At 42.6% G+C, this 18589-nt stretch overlaps 1 protein-coding gene across 1 annotated transcript in view; it reads right to left on the bottom strand.

Annotated features, from left to right (window-relative positions):
- LOC308296605 (bifunctional 3'-phosphoadenosine 5'-phosphosulfate synthase 2-like) overlaps nucleotides 1-5885 on the bottom strand; it is a 33705-nt gene extending 27820 nt beyond the window's left edge. Inside the window, exon 1 of the mRNA XM_080739930.1 lies at nucleotides 5605-5885. Within this exon, the coding sequence (XP_080596056.1) occupies nucleotides 5605-5631 (27 nt within the window). The 5' untranslated portion in view covers nucleotides 5632-5885. The remainder of the gene's footprint in view (nucleotides 1-5604) is intronic.
- Between the last annotated feature and the right edge of the window lie 12704 nt (nucleotides 5886-18589).

Here is an 18589-nt window from a genome sequence, read left to right as displayed (position 1 = left end):
ATGTCAGTAATTTCTCTGTATATTTAAGTGTCATATCTACCATGTGCAACTTAAAAGCCTAAAAGCCAAACAGAAATGTAATTGTCATTGACAAAAACACAATTAAATCGTTAATCGCAATTATTTGAGGGACAAATAATCGTCATGTTAAATGTCATAATCATGACAGCCCTACTTCTGGGGGTCCCTAGCTGGCACAAGACCTTTTCAGATGGAGTGGTCAGCAGCCAAATACATGTCAATTTGGGGGTCCTTGGCACAAAAAGGTTTGAGAGCCACTGGGTTACAGCAGTGGTTCTCAACCTGTGGGTCGGGACCCCCAGGGGGGGTCCCCAGATGATCCACTTAATTTGAAACATTGTTTTCTCCCATTTAAAATGAGATTATTTTGGGGGTCGCATGCAGCCTGAAAAAGGTTGAGAACCACTGGGTTACAGTATACCAGCTGCACATCAAGTTATCGTAATTGTTGGGCAGAAACTTTGTATCTCAACCATTATTAATTTCCTGTTACTTCGTCGTACATGCAAGCAAGAAAACGCCAATCTACAAGCTCACAACCTCGTCGCATAGCTACGCCTTGTGAGCCTGTAGATCAGCAATTATGTTTTTTTAACTTTTTGGAAAAATCAAGAGCCTGATCGATGGACATTTTTTGGGACTGATGCCGATCACTATTTTGGAGACTCCTAACCCACTGATTAACCGATATTTTGTCCGAAAGGTTCTATCAATTGCAGAGAATGTTAGAGAGGCAGGGGCTGACATTTCTAAAAGGGCCTTTGGGTCAAAATCTCGAAAACAGCCGACCTCCAAGCTCACAACGCGTCACAACGGCTATTTTCAATGCTTGATTTCTACACTGAGAGGGCAATTCTTTCAACATGAGATGCTACATTCAAGTTCAGGAGAGTTTTTGCTGCCTTCAGGTATGGCATGGAAAGATCGCATTTGCATTTCTTTCACCATGGAGTAAAAACTCCATGGTCTGGAGAGGGCACTTTTTACAGCCGGGTAAAAGGGGCTCAAGCCACCTTTGATGCCTATGTGCACGTGCCTGTTGGGTACACAGTACACCAAAAACCTTGCTTTAAAGAAAATGCTGAGGTTTGACTTCTCATAAGCTGTTATCACAATCTAAACATTGTTGACAGGTTTTCCACAATGCCTTGGTGTTTATTCTAGGGACAGTTTGCAAATAATGGCGATACGTTAGATTGGTGTGCCCAGACGTCCCGGGTCTGGACCGGGACTGTCCCATGCAGTTTCAAGTTGCGTGTCCCGAGTATCGACAAATATCTTTAAAATGCTAAAATGTCCCGGTTTTCAACACTCACTACCGGTTGCATACAGTAGACATCTATCATGTGCCCCGGCTCGTAGCCCAGGGCACCCGCCACACCACTAAGGGTTAATCCGACCCTGCACCCTGGGTGTGTGCTGTGTATACATGTAGCCTACATGTAACAGAGTACTTCAGCATTGTCCTATATTGATACTTTGACTTAAAGGACAACTCCGCCCTAAATCACTTCTAGGCTCATTTTCCTACTTATATTGATCCCAAAAGACTGTCCATGCATGGGGTCTATTAGGCAGAAATGCCAATGTTGTTACTGTCATTACAAACACATTCATGCCTTGGTTGTCCCACACAAGCCACCACAATATCATAAATAATGTTTTTGGGGTGAGCATTCGGCACAAGTGCCAATCAAAGTGACTGTACTGGCCATTCACAGGGCATTTTTTCCGGGACTTGGCAAAACACAAAAGCATAATATCTGTTTGGCAGAGTGTGATGGCTTGTGTGGGACAACGATGACATGGATGCGTTTGTAATGACAACTGGTACCACATTCATGAAAAATAAAAACACTTTTGACCACAACAAATAGTGTAAAAGCGATAGGCTTATAGATGCCTTAATGGTCCACGTCACATTGATATAAACCAGTATTGCGCACGCTGGTCGGCACGAAATGAACCCCACCGTTATAGGATGCAATGGATGGCACTCGTGTTTAAAAATGCATTCCATCAAACTTTCAGATGCCGTTTTTCTCCCAGTGTGGAGGAAGAATGCTTAGGATTTTTACTGTAAATTCTCACTCTTGAAATATATAATACTTAGTTTCTGTTGATTGTAAACAATAATAGCGATTCAAAACAGTTGTCCTTCAAACCCCACCTCCATTCACCGTCATCAGAACAGAGGGAGCGCTCCTCATGATCACCTACCGATCCACTCGATCACCAGAGCGTCTACTGCTCGCCCAGCTGCAGTCCATGAAGCATCATTTATGCTCCGTCCTGCGACGGTGTCGCGCGCAGACCTCCAAGCTCAGAAGGGTTGCATTGGTGACGTGATGTGAGTTTGTATCAGCTACTCTTGACGCGGAATACCGTTGCGCAATGAAGTATATATGTCTCGATAAGGGCGCTCCCATGGGAGCACCTCACTAGCACACAAGAGGACGTTGAATAACCAGTGCTCCCCAAAACAACAGGTTTGGGGATCTGTTGGGAATTGATTACATGATACAGTCAGCTGTGCATTCAGTCTCAATGTTTGTAAACAAATAATTGGTCTATAGGCTCCTCTCTATGTTATGAGAGCTGCTAGGTTCTGCTGGGGAAACTGGACAACAGGGGCATTTCTGCCTAATAGACCCCATGGACAGTCTTTTTGGATCAATATAAGTAGGAACATGAGCCTAGAAGTGATTTAGTGTTGTCCTTTAAGTAATGTCAGTACTTTTTCTACCACTGTGGTTGGTTATAGAAGCACACTATACAAAGAACCTTTTAAGAGACTCATTCTTTAGTTCTCTGCTGGTTATTCAGCTTAGTTTAGGCACCTATAGTTCAAATATCACCCTTTGACAAAGGTGCTATAGTGTAGCAACAGAAACAATGCACAATACTGCAATAGAAACAATGCACAATACAGCATATAGCACCTTTAATATTAGGTCGACCAGTGGTTCTCAAAGTGGATTTCAGGGACTCTAGGGCCTGGTTTACACTGGCAGCCTGAAGCTGGCCTGAATCAGATCTGTGCCAGATCTACAAGCTCCCATGTGTCACGTCGCAACACATTGTGACCGTGTAGATCTGGCACAGATCTGATTCTAGCCAGATTCAGACTGCCAGTGTAAACCAGGCCCTAGGTTCCTTTAAGGGGGTCTAAATTGACCCTTACAAGTCTGTACTGCGGTAGACTATAGCACAAAAAGTGGCTCTCCGCAGTGATTAATTTGTGAGCCAAAGAAATGTCCATTTCTAACGGCACCATTTGAGTGTTGTATGGAACCAGATGTACAGCTCCAGTGTACCACTAAGTCATGTGTGCACAGAACCTGGTGAGCTGTACATGCATATGGATTCAATAGAGCAACATCGGCCTACAGTAGGGATGTCCCGATACTACTTTTTTGCTGACCAAGTACAAGTACGAGTACTTAATTTGAGTACTTGCCGATACTGAACACCGATACTGTAAGTTAACTTTCTGTACAAATGCTTAAATAGTGTGTGCATGGCGCTCCAAAATAAAATGCTTTAAATAATGATGTTGTCATGCCTAGAGTGAGAGAAGGTGAAAACACTGTTCATTAGTTGAACTAACACACACAAAACTGTGTCTTAGGACTTTTGATATGTTGTTACCAACATATTTATGAAACAAAATGGTATCGTGAGCAATATCGGTCGAGTACGAGTACAGCAAAATAGGCTGGTATCGGGGCAAGTACCGATACTGCGAGTACCGATACCGCATCCCTAGCCTACAGTTGTTTTAAAATACAATAGTGTCAGTATTGCTGTTACAAATACTGCAACCCTGAGCTTAATACTGAGACAGAACAGCCTCCAGACTAAACAGTTAAATCAGTGTTCAGCATTTGACTCTGAGAGTCTTTTTGTTAAAAGGTGTGTGTAGCCTATACTGCATGTGTGCACTCTCTATGCTACAAATGGATAATACATCAGGGGCTCTCAAAATGAGACCATCACGTTCCTTTTGAGAGAGGGGTTTCCTACTAACTCTGAGAGTTATGAGGGTCCATGACATTAAAACGTCTGACAACCACTGAGCAATACAACAGTATAGGCTATTATGCATATGTATACAGTTGAGAATGTAGACTACAGCATATGAGCCGTAACTAAATGACTAAATCAGACAGTGTCGCCAGTACACATATAGGCCTATGATAATAATATTATGTAATATAAGTATAGGCTACTATATAGTTACACTGACCGTTAGTAGCCTACCAATCTACCTTTTATTAGCCTAATTAGCAGTGGTGTAACAAGTACATTTACTCAAGTACTGTACTTAAAGGGATATTACACTTTCAAAAAAACTTTTGGTCATTTTATTGTCTAATCAGGCATTTATGAACACCCTGAACAGTTTTTAATTTGCTTCATTCAATATTTGTATATTTGATGTAAATGTTATCTGGCCCTCCAGGCTCAGGGCCTCTCCACATACACACCCATTGTAACTTCAAACTCCATTTTAACCATGATAGATTCATTAAAAACATCCATTATTTTTTCTGGTGACTCATTTTACCCTCCTAATACGTGAGCAGGCCGTGTTTTTTCAAAAACTTTTTTCTTTTATTTTTAATTAAAATTAAATGAAAAAAGTTATTGAAAAAACACGGTCTGCTCACGTATTAGGAGGGTAAAATGAGTCACCAGAAAAAAATAATGGGTGTTTTTAATGAATCTATCATGGTTAAAATGGAGTTTGAAGTTACAATGGGTGTGTATGTGGAGAGGCCCTGAGCCTGGAGGGCCAGATAACATTTACTTCAAATATCTAAATATTGAATCAAGCAAATTAAAAACTGTTCAGGGTGTTCATAAAAGCCTGATTAGACGATAAAATGACCAAAAGTTTTTTTGAAAGTGGAATATCCCTTTAAGTACAATTTTGAGGTACTTTTACTTAATTTTCCAATATTTGTTTTCTTAGAGGCAAATATTGTACTTTTACTCCACTAATATTAGGCTATATGAACACTTTAGTCACTAGTTACTTTGTAGATTTTGATTATTATTATAAAACACACTTCAGTCCTATAGATTTTTTTTAATACATTTTGAACTTGAATGCATGGGACATTCTGCACAATGAGTACTTTTAGCTACTTTTGGTAAGTAGGCCTACATTTTCATACCAATACTTTTGTACTTTTACTCAAGTAGCCTACATTTTGAATTCTGGACTCTTACTTGAAACAGAGTATGTCTAGTAGTAAAAAAAAAAAAGTGAATTCTTTTTCCACCACTGATTATTAGCGGTATCCAATCATCACCATATACTAGACCAATAAAGCACTGCTCCGTAGAAGCGCTCATAAACTTTCATTACTGTGTAACTAAGTTGGTCTTGACTCAGGTTGACTGTCAAGAAGAACATCAACCGACCGAACAACAACGTTATTTTACACATACATTAGCAGCCTGTTACAGTCTAAACACACCCTCCATGCATTCTTATACAACTTCTCTCGGTGTTTTGACAACTATATGTCCAGGCGATCCTCTCTCTCTCTCTCTCTCTCTCAATAAACGTACCGTTCGAAGCTTCTTGATTCCAGACATAGTTGTGTGTGTGTGTGCTGTGCACTGCTGTAACCCCTCCGATCGACGCACTATGGACCCTGCGGGGCTCTTCTTCTGGATGGTCGCCTGGGCTGGTGGAGCTTGATGCTGATCGCTTTAAACGGTCGGCTTTATTTCACAACTTTCGGGGGGTTAAGAGAGATCCTCATCGAAGAGAAGAAGAGAGGACCATGGCAGGGCTGGCTTTTTAAAAGGACTCCTCCAAGACACGTAGCATTCCGGTGGGCCAGCCTCCATCCCCTCCTCCGATGTCCACGGATCTGCATATTTCGCTGAACGGCGGCCAATGCCGGGGCGTGACGTGCGGCGCGGGGGCCGTGCCTCCGGCCCGGGGGGAGATTGAATCGGGCGTTGTTTTATTTGAGAGCTGAAAGAAAGCCCTGGGGTAATTTAATAGCTGCTGAAGTAAGGAATCTACTACTACGAGCACAAGACTTTCCATTTAATGAGTTCAGTTCATGACCAGTTTTTAGGCTGTAAAAGCTAGTGGTTCTCAAACTTTTTATTTTATTTTCAGGAGGACCCTTTGCTAGTTGCAGTAAACATTTTATTTGAAGAGTCGGACACTTGCTTCCAAGGAAGGACCCCAAATGAATAGGTATTTTGGTCGTGGACGGTGGAAGATTTGTGCCAGTCGCCCTTTTTTCCTTTTCCAAAAATAGTAGATCTACAAGCTGGTGACATATTATGGGTGGTTAAACAGAATTAGATTTTAATGATGACTAATTTATCTTGGGACCCTCCCCCCCTTGAAACCCCTTCAAGGACCCCTGGGGGTCCCCAGAGACCACACTTTGAGAACCACTGGGCTAAGTTACTATATCACCATGTTGAGTATAGATTGTAAAAATGTTCTAAATCAAGGCCTATACTTGTACATTATAGCCTAGGCCTATTTGCTCTACATCAGACACAGGACTTTGCAACACAATTTATGAGTAATTCATCAATTTGCCCATGACAATGTTAATATTGTTCTGATTAGGCCTACTTATCGTTTGAAATATATATTAAGGGGGCACGGTGGCGCAGTCGGTATAGAGCACTGTCGCCTCACAGCTAGAAGGTCCTGGGTTCGATTCCAGCTGGGGACACTGTGGGCCCCGGGGGGCACGTACCTTTTTGGCGAAGCCCGAACTGGCGAACAGGGGAAAAGAGACCTACCGTAGCGATCTGGCGAAAGAAAAAGGGGAAAAAAAACCTTCTGCATATTTTTCGTCTTTTTCGTTTAATCCTTCTGGACAGGGCGTTTATCGTGCGCTTGCCCAGGCCTTACGGCCTGGGCATAAATATAACGATTGCATTCACCACGGCTTCGTAACTCGCGCGGTGCTCCGCCGGCCGCGCGGCCCTGGCCCGCTCTTCGCGGCCACTCGCGCCTGCGGCGCTCGGGGGCGAAGAGCAGGACCAAGGTCCGCTGGCCTTCGCGCCGCTTGCAGTGTCGTGGACAATCGAGCCGCTCCGCCTGGAGCTGCGGCGTCATTTACAATAACGCCACGGGCAACAGGCGAGACCAATGCGCAAGCACTCAATAACTACGAAAAATGCCTTAAAACAGAGCCATGTTTAAGACAATAAAACGATTCGCCAGATCGCTACGGTAGGTCTCTTTTCCCTTGTTCGCCAGTTCGGGCTTCGCCAGATCAGGACTTTCCCGGCCCCGGGAGGGTTTGTTCTCTCCTCCACGTCATCAGTGCCCACACCCTAGGTGGGGTTGGCGAAAGGGCCTTTCTCTGTGGAGTTTGCATGTTCTCCCCGTGTCTCCTAGGGTAGGTACCCTCACAAAAAAAACATGCAGTAATCCTGGTCTCTATACTGCCTCCCCCTGGCCAGCAGGGGCACCTGATGGAGGGTAAAGGAACTGGTTGGAATAACGTGTTCCTTCCACGCGCTACGTCCAGCTGGCCCCTGTCAGATGAAAAAAAGCGTCTTGGACTCCTCGTGCATAGAAGGAAGCATGAAGTCAGTCCGTTGAGGGAGTGCAGCGCCCAGGATTACATTAGAGAAATGGCACTGCATGGGTGAAAAATGGGTTACAAAATCTTGGGATAAAAATTTAAGGAAAATAGGCCTAGGCCTATTTTTCTTTTCAGGTCCTTAGTGAAACTCTTTTTGAGTTAGGAGACAAAAGAATACTGTAATGGCAAGACACAAAGGCTACTTATCCGAAATGTCAATTGAATTAGCTGCACAAAACAATTCTCAACTCTACCAGTAGATATTGGTTGACCCAGACACCATCGGACATTGTTACTGTAGTGTTATATCATTTATTTAGTTCTGCAAAATGCAAGCTTAGTTCTGCAAAACACAATTCTCTCTCTCTCTCTCACACGCACACGCACTTAACATCATTATTTGCGTTCACATTTAACAAGACATTCTTGAACACAAACAACAGTAGATGCACAAATGATACTCAACGATAAGTGTTTCAGGATACAGATCACGCAGATACAGGAAGCATCGCCTCCTCCATATGTTACGTGGCGACTGCCAATGATCACAGACACTGAACAGAATCCAGTCAATGTACCTCTTGGCTTGGGCATTCCTTGAATCTGCATGGCCTCTCATAACTAATAATTTATGGACATTTGTAACCAAGCTGTATAACAGCATCCTTAACAGGCACGTGCACACATAGACATCAAAGGGGGCTTGAGCCCCTGCCCTTTTACCCGTCTGTAAAAAGTGCCCTCTCCAGACCATGAATGCAGTTTTTACTATATGGTAAAAGAAGTGCAAATGCCCTCTCTTTCCATGCCATACCTGAAGGCAGCATTCAATAGAATTGCCTTGTCCAAACTCTCCTGAACTTGAATGCAGCATCTTATGTTGAAAGAATTGCCCTCTCTGTGTAGAAATCCATGCCGTTACGCCACATCTCCAGTACTGACTTGATTATGCTTAGTTCAGTGTGGTTTCAAGCACCGAAAATTACCATATTTTTGATATTTTCACCAAAAGGCCCTTTTAGAGATTTCAACCCCTGCCTCTCATTCTCTGCACATCCCTGGTCCTTAAGGTGTTGGTAGGCCTACTTTAGCACCTTAAGGTGTTGGTAGGCCTACTTTAGCACCTTGGTAAGGAATGCCTTCCAGACTGTGGTTGAATGTGCAACCCACATCCAAAATGGTCACTTACTTTCCTCATCAACAACAACAACATCTAGTGTGTTAGCTGTATGCAGTAACATCTAAAAAGGAATAATTTTCAAGAGTGCTTATACATTTTGAACGATGAACTTAGTGGCAGATTCTCATGTTCTCATTCTCTCCGCTGTGTCGAATCCCCAGTCCTCTGGTTAAGGTTAGGGTTAGGGTAAAAGGACAACTTTAGTTTTTTACAACAAGGGTTCCTATTTTAGATAGTCATTAGAGAAAAGAAAACATGAGTTAAATGTTTTAATTTACTTCTTTCTAACGTTTTAGTGATTTTAGCGCCCCTGCACCCACTGAAATCAAAATACTAAAATCGCTATAGAAAGCAGTAAATAAAAACATTTTAACACTCATCTTCTCTTTTCTCTAATTACAATCTAAAATATGAACCCTTGTTGTAAAAAAAACAAAAGTTGTCCTTTAAGGTTAAAATATATAGGGCTTTATTTTCATCCATGCTTACTATTTTGAAAAACATTATTTGATATTTCAAATAGCTGATCTACAAGTTCACAATGTGTCGATGTGCCTTTTGAAGTATTTTAAAATGTTTTTCCAAACGCATATACACTACTGTACAAAAAACACAACAAATACCACAAATAACAAATATTGGTCGGACAACGCGGAGGCGATTCACAGTAAGGGGAAGAGCAGGCTGTTCTTCCTGAGAAGACTGAGATCGTTTTGGCGTGTGTAATAGGATGTTCTACCAGTCTGTCATGGCAAGTGTTCCTTTTTTTTGGAATAACCTGCTGGGGTGGCAACAACAGAGCGGGTGACAGCTTTTACCCAAACAGACTGGTAAGGAAAGCGGGCTCTGTCGTTGGGTCCTCTTTGTAGGGGGTGGAGGAAGTAGCCATGGTGCGAACGGCTAGGAAGCTGGACTCCATCTTGAAGAGCTCCTCCCACCCCCTCCACCTTGAGATCTTCAGTTACTGGAGTAAGAGAGGAAACGACCGTTTCGCCAACCCAGGGCGGAAATGCGAGAGACTGGGAAAGTCTTTTGTACCGGCTGCTCTCAAGCTATACAATGAGACACACAACGGTCGCTTGACAAGGACTACCTTCCTAACCTAGGACGACTGGAGCTTGGGACTATAGTTGTTGTACTGACTCTGACCTCTAAGGACCTTTCCAGGGAGGGTGCTCATGTGCGTCTTGCTGTGTCACCCTTTCTTGTTTTTCTTTTTAGTTTTTTCCCCGAGCTGAAAAGGCCTTAGGAGTGATGAAAAAAAAATGTCATGGTTCATTAAAGTGGATTGTTAATGAAACCGTTAATTCACTGGGAATGCAGTATGCCTGGTGGCTGTTAACAAAGACATACAGTAAAACACAAAACAAACATCATAAATGATTGCTTGCTAGACTAGTTCAGGCAGATGTGTGGGAGAGGTACTGTATGTGACCTGTTATCGAAAAGATAATTTATGCTCCGTAATGGTGTCGCGGCACCGAAAATAGCTGATCTACAACTTCACATGCAATCGTGCATGCAACATATTGTGAGCTTATACTGCACATGAGATATACAGTATATATTTTCTTTTTGGAACATTGTGACTTAACAGTATACATCAAGGCTTAAAGATACTAAATACTCTGGGGGGATGCTGGGGGGATGTTTTTCTTGTGACATTGTCAAAGTGAATGTTGAGTAAGCTATATGTGACTTTCCTCTTCTACTCCAGATTTCAACCCGGTTTCTTGTAAAAAAAAATATTATCTTGACTATCAGGTCATAATTTGTGTCACATCCTCTAAGTGAGACATGACACAATCTTTGACACAATCTAAATGTCTCTGCATGTCATCCCCCCCCCCCCCCCCCTCTCTCTCTCTTTCTCTCTCTCTGGCCCCTCTCCACTGTATGTCTATAAAATAATTTATTTGATTATTGATTATTTGATTGATTATTAAAAAAAATAAATCAAACATTTTAGCAGATATATAAGCTCACAACACGTCAAATAGCCATGATAAAATTGGGCTTAATTGGATGTTATGTGTATATGTTTTTAATAATAATCTAAATCTGCAAACTTTTTGTCTCCATAGGGAACAAAGCAGGCTCTTTGTGTGTCCATAGGGAACAAAGCAGGCTCTTTGTGTCTCCATAGGGAACAAAGCAGGCTATTTGTGTCTCCATAGGGAACCACTGCTGGTAATCAAATTATTGGCTTAGGAATTCGACAAAAACTAAAAAATATCTATGAATTCAAGTCTCCATGGGGTGAGATAGTAAAACAGTTATTCTTTGGGTGAACTGTCCCTTTTAAGCTTTCATATAATTGTACTGAAGTAAAAAAGAAGCAACATTTGCCGCTGAGAATTGGAGTAGAAGAGTGAAGCATATAAGTGGACTTACTCAAGTAAAGTAAAATTACCTCAAAGTTGTACTTACAGTAAGTAAGTAAGTACAGTACTTGAGTGTTTGTCACGTGCTGGTGTGGTGAGAACCCAAATGCAGGACAAACAGGCAAGGTGGTGTTCAAAACCCATGATTGGGTGTTTTGATACAGGACACATAGGTTAACAAACTAAAACATGCGACAGGAATACAATTACTCAACAAGGACTGACTGGGAAACAAGACTGATATACACAAGAGGGGTAATTACAAACATACATACACTGGGGAACCTAGTCAGGCCTGGAATTTGGTCATTTTTGGGGCAAGGCCACTTGGCCTTTGGTGTTGTCCATTTTGTGAAGGCACAAAGGCCAAATGCCAGGGCAGGAAGGCCATCAAATAAAACAAGATTTTAGTCCATTGAAAGAATTTGTTGAATTTAAGTGTTAGGGGTGACTAGCCCTTACCCGTTCAAAGATATGAGCTCCAAAATGATGTGCAGTGTGTGGGTTATGGGATGTGCACTGTGAACACAGTATATGAGGGATGGAAAGTAACTTTAACTGGTGCTTGCATGATGTACTGTAGGAGCATCAATGTAAGAAACCCGTTTCGTTTAATGGCTACAGAGATACTGTCCCCCCCCCCCCAGCCCGCCCGCCCACCCGCCTGCACACACACCCGCCTGCCTGCACACCCACACACACACACACACACACACACACACACACACACACACACACACACACACACACACACACACACACACAGAGCTGGTTAAACATTTTGCCTCAAGCTAGATGCAGAATAGATGTGCCTCATGCTAGATGCAGAATAGATAGTAGATACACCATAAAAATGCTAATATACAGCATACGATTTGTGAAAGTGACAAACGGGCTTCACAGTTATGTCAGGTGTGTTCATATGCTGATGGTGATGCGATTTCAGATCAATTGCTCCAGCCACCGAGGAGAAACGCTGAGACAGACAGACAGACACTCACTCACTCACTCAGACATTCGCAAAATTATAGTATAGATGTGGCCTCAGGTCATGCCAGGTCAGGCTATTCCTGCACTGCTAGGAACTATAATCAATGAGAAAGACTGTGACTGTGACAGTGTACTTTGTTACCAACTGCTAGACTGTAGGTTATTGGTTATTCATTAACCAATCATTATAGAACACACTAGACAGGTGGGCACCGGTCTATTCAATTCTGGCCATCAACCCTTCTCTCCTAAGCGGTAAAATAGGCCGTAAGCAGCCAGTTGTCGTGCTTCTATTCTATCCCTGCCATAGATCACATGGACACAACGATTGGCTCATCAACGAGATTGAGAGACCTGCAAACAGGATTTCACCACATGTGACCAACAACAACAGCAACAAAACCGCCAAGATGAAGGTCTTGAAAAAACGTGGTAACTGTTTCATCTATTATTCTCACTACTCGGGGGGGATTGCTTAATCCATTCCACCCAGCACTTTCCAATTTTCTGTACTACATGGTAAATGGTGCATTTATAGTGCCTTACTGCCTTCCATAGCTTTTTACAATGTGCAGTAGACTACAGTACATTCATCCATCCACACACGACATGGACGGTGGAGGAAACCATGCGTCACCAACCTGCTCATCGGGAGCAGTACAGTGTCTTCACTGTCTTGTTCAAGGACACTTCCGACACTAACACGGAGAACCAAGGATAGAACCGGGTTCATAGCCTATCCCAAGCGGCCACTCTACCTCCTCCTGAGCCTCTGCTGCCCCTAACTTGTACTGATTGTAGTGATGCGCGGGAGCGGGGATTGAACCCGGGACTCCCACTCGCCAGTCCAACGCACAACCAGTCGTGCTAATAGGGCTGAGCCCGATTAGCAGGGCTGTTGTCGCTGGTTCATGGCTGGTATTAACTGTGGGGGCTACAATCACCCCCCTGATCTTTGGAGCGCGCCCTCGCGCTTCAAACTTCACGCCGCGGACTGCCGCACACGACGTGGACCTGTCCCTCACGCGAGGATACCACGCTCCTCATCCTGCTGACAACGCCAGATTGTAGTGATGCGCAGAAGCGGGGATTGAACCTGGGACTCCCACTCGCCAGTCCAACGCACAACCAGTCGTGCTAATAGGGCTGAGCCCGATTAGCAGGGCTGTTGTCGCTGGTTCATGGCTGGTACTATCTGTGGGGGCTACATAAGCACAATAAAGCCATACAAATGCATGTCTGCATCACTTTATTTAGCCAATGAGGATCTCCTAAACATGGCATTGTGGTCATCATCCTAATCAGTCACAGGCAAAGACTTTAATATATTCTCTGCCATGCATACAGACTCAGAGTGTTATTATGTATGCTAGTTTTCAGTGGAAGAAGTACCGTAGTGTGCCATCCATAAAAAAGAGCTGTTCATTAAAGAGCTGGAGGGAGGTTACTGAACAAACACTCCATATAGGCCTACTGTAGCAATGATTACTATCAGAATATAGAGCTATAACCTTTAAAAGTGTTAAAATGTTTTCATTTACTACTTTCTATTGTTTTAGCGATTTTAATATTTTGATTTCAGTGGCTAAATAATAAATATGTCTTTTAAGACACAATAAGCCGGCAATTTCTTTGTTACTATTTACACCAGCCAGTCACATCTGCCCATGAAAGATTGCGGTGCATCCTGGGAATGGGCTTATTGTGTCTAAAAAGACATATTTAGCCACTTGCATGCATGCCCCTGCAACCTCCTGGGGGCATGCATGCAAATCACAATCGTTAAAATCACTAAAACGATAGAAAGAAGTAAATGAAAACATTTTAACACTCATCTTTTCTTTTCTCTAATGACTATCTAAAATATGAACCCTTGTTGTAAAAAACTAAAGTTGTCTTTTAAGGGAAATACATAGAGCAGTGAGCAGTGATGGCTGAGTGGTTAGTGTCCATACCTAGGACTCCGGAGACCCCAGAGGTCGCAGGTACGATCCCCTGCTCCAGCTATCACTGCTCCCCCCCTTGCGCTCCTTGTGGGCTGCCTCATAAGGGTTCAGCTGGGTTAAGCTGAAAAAAAGCAGCTGGGTTGGGCTGCGATACCCGAATTTCCCCCGCGGGAGGAGTAGGTAACTATCATCATTATCATTATCACATCACTTATACAGTTGATTAACAGTTGCATCCCTCCCCACTGAAGCCAAACAGGTTTGAGACCCACATACTGAGTGTTGGTCTCCATCTCCTGTTTCTCCAGCAGCCCACCTGCTGACCCAGATGCAAATAGAATACTATCATCCTGTTTGACCTTAAAGCCTTGATCACATCTATAGGCCTGCTGAGATGGTGTAGCACGCCTAAAATAACTCTGCCCTGCTGGATGAGCTGGAACAAGCTGCACTGATGATGACACCTGTATATGGTCGCTGTCGGGCAGAAACCTTGTATCTCCAAGTTTCAATTTTCTACGTTTTTTTTTCGTAAAGCCCTGCTTCACCATACAAGACTGTCGCACAAGACGAAGAAGGCGTTGTGTGCTTGTAGATCGTCTATTTTCACTATTTTAAATCTTTTTTTAAATGATAAATACAAAACTAACGGTTTTGGACATACAAGGGGTTTACACCCAACAACGACGATATATAAACATTTATCGCTGTATTTAAACATTTTGTGAACATCTCGTTACATTAACACCCTAATTGATCGTAGTACGGCTTCACACAAAAGCATGAAAAGTAGCAGATCTACAAGCTCAAAACGCGGAGTGAAGCGAATGCCTTTGGATTTGAATCCTGAAAAGTAACAGTTTTGGACATATGAGGTTTCCACCGGACAGAGATGATATTTGACATCTACATATCCTCGCTGTCAGACAGAAACCTTAGCTTGTATCTCCATATGTCATCTTTTACAGTTAACCCTAAACCTCTTTCATGAATGAACACCCTATTGTATTCTTATCCTTTACTTGTTGTATGACATCAGTGCACAAAAGTATCAAGAATAGCCGATCTACAAGCTCACAATCGCACTGTGCCACATTATGTGCTTGTAGATTAGATTGTAAATTAGGGATACCACCAGGTTGAAAGACGTTAAGTGTGTCTGTGAGTTTTATAAATATTGAAAACAATCTAAGTAGGAGCTTGTGACTAAATTATAACGACATTGGACCAATTGGAATACTTGGAATCATCTTTTTTCTATTTCCTCAAAATTCACGTTTTGTTTTTCTTTCCACGCGACAGCGAGGATCACATCTATAGCCAACATATTGAGAAAGTTCGATATATTTCAAAACATTTCAAAAGTTGTGAAGATAGCAGATCCACAAGTGATGCAAGCTGTACAATGAGTTTAACCTAGCGCTTAAAGGACAACGTCACCAATTTTCAACCTATCTTATAATTGGTCCTCACAAATGTTCACGATAATATTAGCACAATCCTTTACTACTCGGCCTGTTTCTCTTATGAGGGCTGAGGGCAATTCAGAAACCTGTCTACCAGTGACATCATCGTTAGGCAGATCTTTCTTTAAAAAATCACACCCGTGTGAAGTGGAGCTGTGTGTGTGTGTGTGTGTGTGTGTGTGTGTGTGTGTGTGTGTGTGTGTGTGTGTGTGTGGATCATGTGTACCGATTTTTGTGACATTTGAAGAAAATATGTAGGAAAAGGAGCAAAAAGTGTGTTTTGGAGAAAATTCAAGATGGCGGAAAATCTATCATGGCGCAAATGGGCGTGGCCTATATGGGGAGATGCGTCATGACCCAAGGAATCCAGGGAAAAAATATTTTTAATTTTCCGACCTACGGTTCAAGAGTTACAGGCCAAAACGTAAAGTGGGGTGTTATGGCGCCACCATGCGGCCAAATGACACAATTATTTTTTATTTAATCCTTGAAATCATTATGAACCTCCTCTCCAAGTCTTGAAACTCTAGCCCCTATGGTTTGCGAGAGACAAATAATTGAATGTGAGTTTTTGCGATTCCCATTATAAGTCAATGGGGAAAATTAATTCACTAATAAATTAATATCAATTAAACTATTGAACCTTTCTCTTAGCAAGTTACTAGCCCACGATTCCCGAGTAAGCCGGTCGATTTGACATATGGCGCGAGTGTGTGGTGGCAAAACTGTGGGACTAGTAGCGTGCCGAAGTTTAGGAAGTTCAGGCTACATACACACAGACACACAGACACACAGACACACAGACCCACACAGCCACGTATAGGGAGCCTGTGCTTCACACAGCTCCAAAAACAAGGTTAAAATTTCAATTGGTATTATCGCTAGAACAATTATAGCATGGTAACTTTTCAGGAATAGAAACCCTGCTGTCCACAGCCCTCCTATGAGACACAGACAGAGTAGAAACAAATTGTGCTATTTTAGCATGAACATCAGTGAGGAACAATTATATGAAGATACGGTAGGTTTAAAGTGGTGAAGTCGTCCTTTAAGTAGTTAATCGATACATCGATTTGAAAAGATTGAAAACAATTTGATTATTCAATCAATATTAGACAGAACATTCGCTTAGAAGATAATTGTCAGTTGCCTCCCTGAATGCAAGTTGACTTGCTGTTGACGGCATGGCCATAGTATAGCGCCCTTTTTTTCAAAAGTGCTTCAGGCCATGGGCGTACTTACTACATAACCTAGCCTACAGGTAATTAAAACAGGCAGACTACACACACACAGGAGTAAATAATATGTCTATATGTGGGCTAAGGCTTTGTGTTTGGAGAGAAAAGTAAAGGACAAAGATGTCTATCTGTCAGTCTTTATGTGTAAGGTAACATTTCAGGAAACCACAGTGTTTCAGTGACCTCGTAATACAAGACACAACAACTCCTCCTTCCTTTGTGAGATAAGCGCAGCCGGCAGCTTAGTTCCTGGATGAGAGAACACACACTATGACTAAAATTAGGTAACAAGGTTTTATTTAACTGGGCTGGGAGGTGACTGGAGGTGGAGAGAAGTATTCAGGTTAGATTAGGTTAGATTAAAGTGAAAACAAATCTCAATCACTGGAAAAGTTGTGTAAGGCCAAGGGCTGTATTTTGATTGTCTTAAGTACCAGCTCATATGCCTTAACTTAAAGGCCTGTCCATACTGTCTCTGACCACCAAACATTTCGTCGGAAAGTTCTGGTTCAACTACAAAATGATGTCACTCGCATCTTCTGAAATGCATTAACCCGAATTAGAGTTCAGAAAGCAGCACGTCGGAAAGTCGGAACTCTCCGACGAAAGGTTCGGTGGTCGAAGACAGTATGGACAGGCCTTTAAGTTATCGCATAAGAGATGGTACTTAAGACAATCAAAATACAGCCCCAAGTCCCAACTCCCAATCTGTGATGATTTGTGAAACAGTGTGTCCCTCCACACTAGTGCTGTTTCCTAAACTATTAATAACACAATAATGAAGAATTGCACTGTCAGGCTGCATTAGCATAGCAGCCTGTATAGCATAGCATCCTGTATACAGCCTGTCATATATTAGCATATGTGGTATGCGCCTGGACCACTAGGCGCCGGCGCCCCCCCATCACAGTTTTACTGTATGGAAGATTCATCTGAATATGTATTCTACTTCTAGTTCTAATATGTTTCTTTTTGACTGAAATCAGTCATTGCAACTGAGAACTTTAATCCATATGTGAGCTGTTTTGTTTGCATGTACTGAATGAATAAGTAATTCCGTCCGTTTTAATGCAATTCAGCGAATTGTTTAAACTTTAGAAATTACTGTATATGCTTACCTTGCTTTCAGAGCTTAAGGCTGAGGAATATACACTTTAATTTGAATACCTGTGCATTAGAGCTGGTACCAGGATGAGTTCTCGGTCTTAATATAAAACTCTTGCAGCTTGCACCACTTGTTTTCAGGAGAAAGGTAGCAGTTAGAACTAATCACTAACAACATGGAACTATTCACTAAAGCTTTGCAGCCATTTCAGTTCACAAAACTAAGACCCAAGTGAACTCACACAAATCCGTGTTTAACACTTAGACACATACTGTACGTAGGCCTGCATTACATCACCACCACGGGTCCAAATGGGTGGTGATGTAAACAAATGGGGCGTCCGTTCTGTGGCCTATAATGCATAATAAACTGTGGGTAATTTTAAATTTTGAGAACCACCGCATTACTTTGTAAACTAGAAAAATTGCTCGCTCGCACACACACGCACGCACGCACGCACGCACGCACGCACGCACGCACGCACGCACGCACGCACGCACGCACGCACGCACGCACACACACACACACACACACACACACACACACACACACACACACACACACACACACACACACATACACAGTCTCTCTCTTACTCCCCAACGCACTTAATCCAAGCCTCTGTGGAATTGTATTGAAAATGGAGAGACCTTCATACTGAGGTCCATTA

The sequence above is a fragment of the Nannobrachium achirus genome (assembly GCF_963921795.1).
Source record: "Nannobrachium achirus genome assembly, chromosome: 13".
In the NCBI taxonomy this organism is placed as follows: domain Eukaryota; kingdom Metazoa; phylum Chordata; class Actinopteri; order Myctophiformes; family Myctophidae; genus Nannobrachium; species Nannobrachium achirus.
This window is presented reverse-complemented; position numbering and strand designations above follow the sequence as displayed.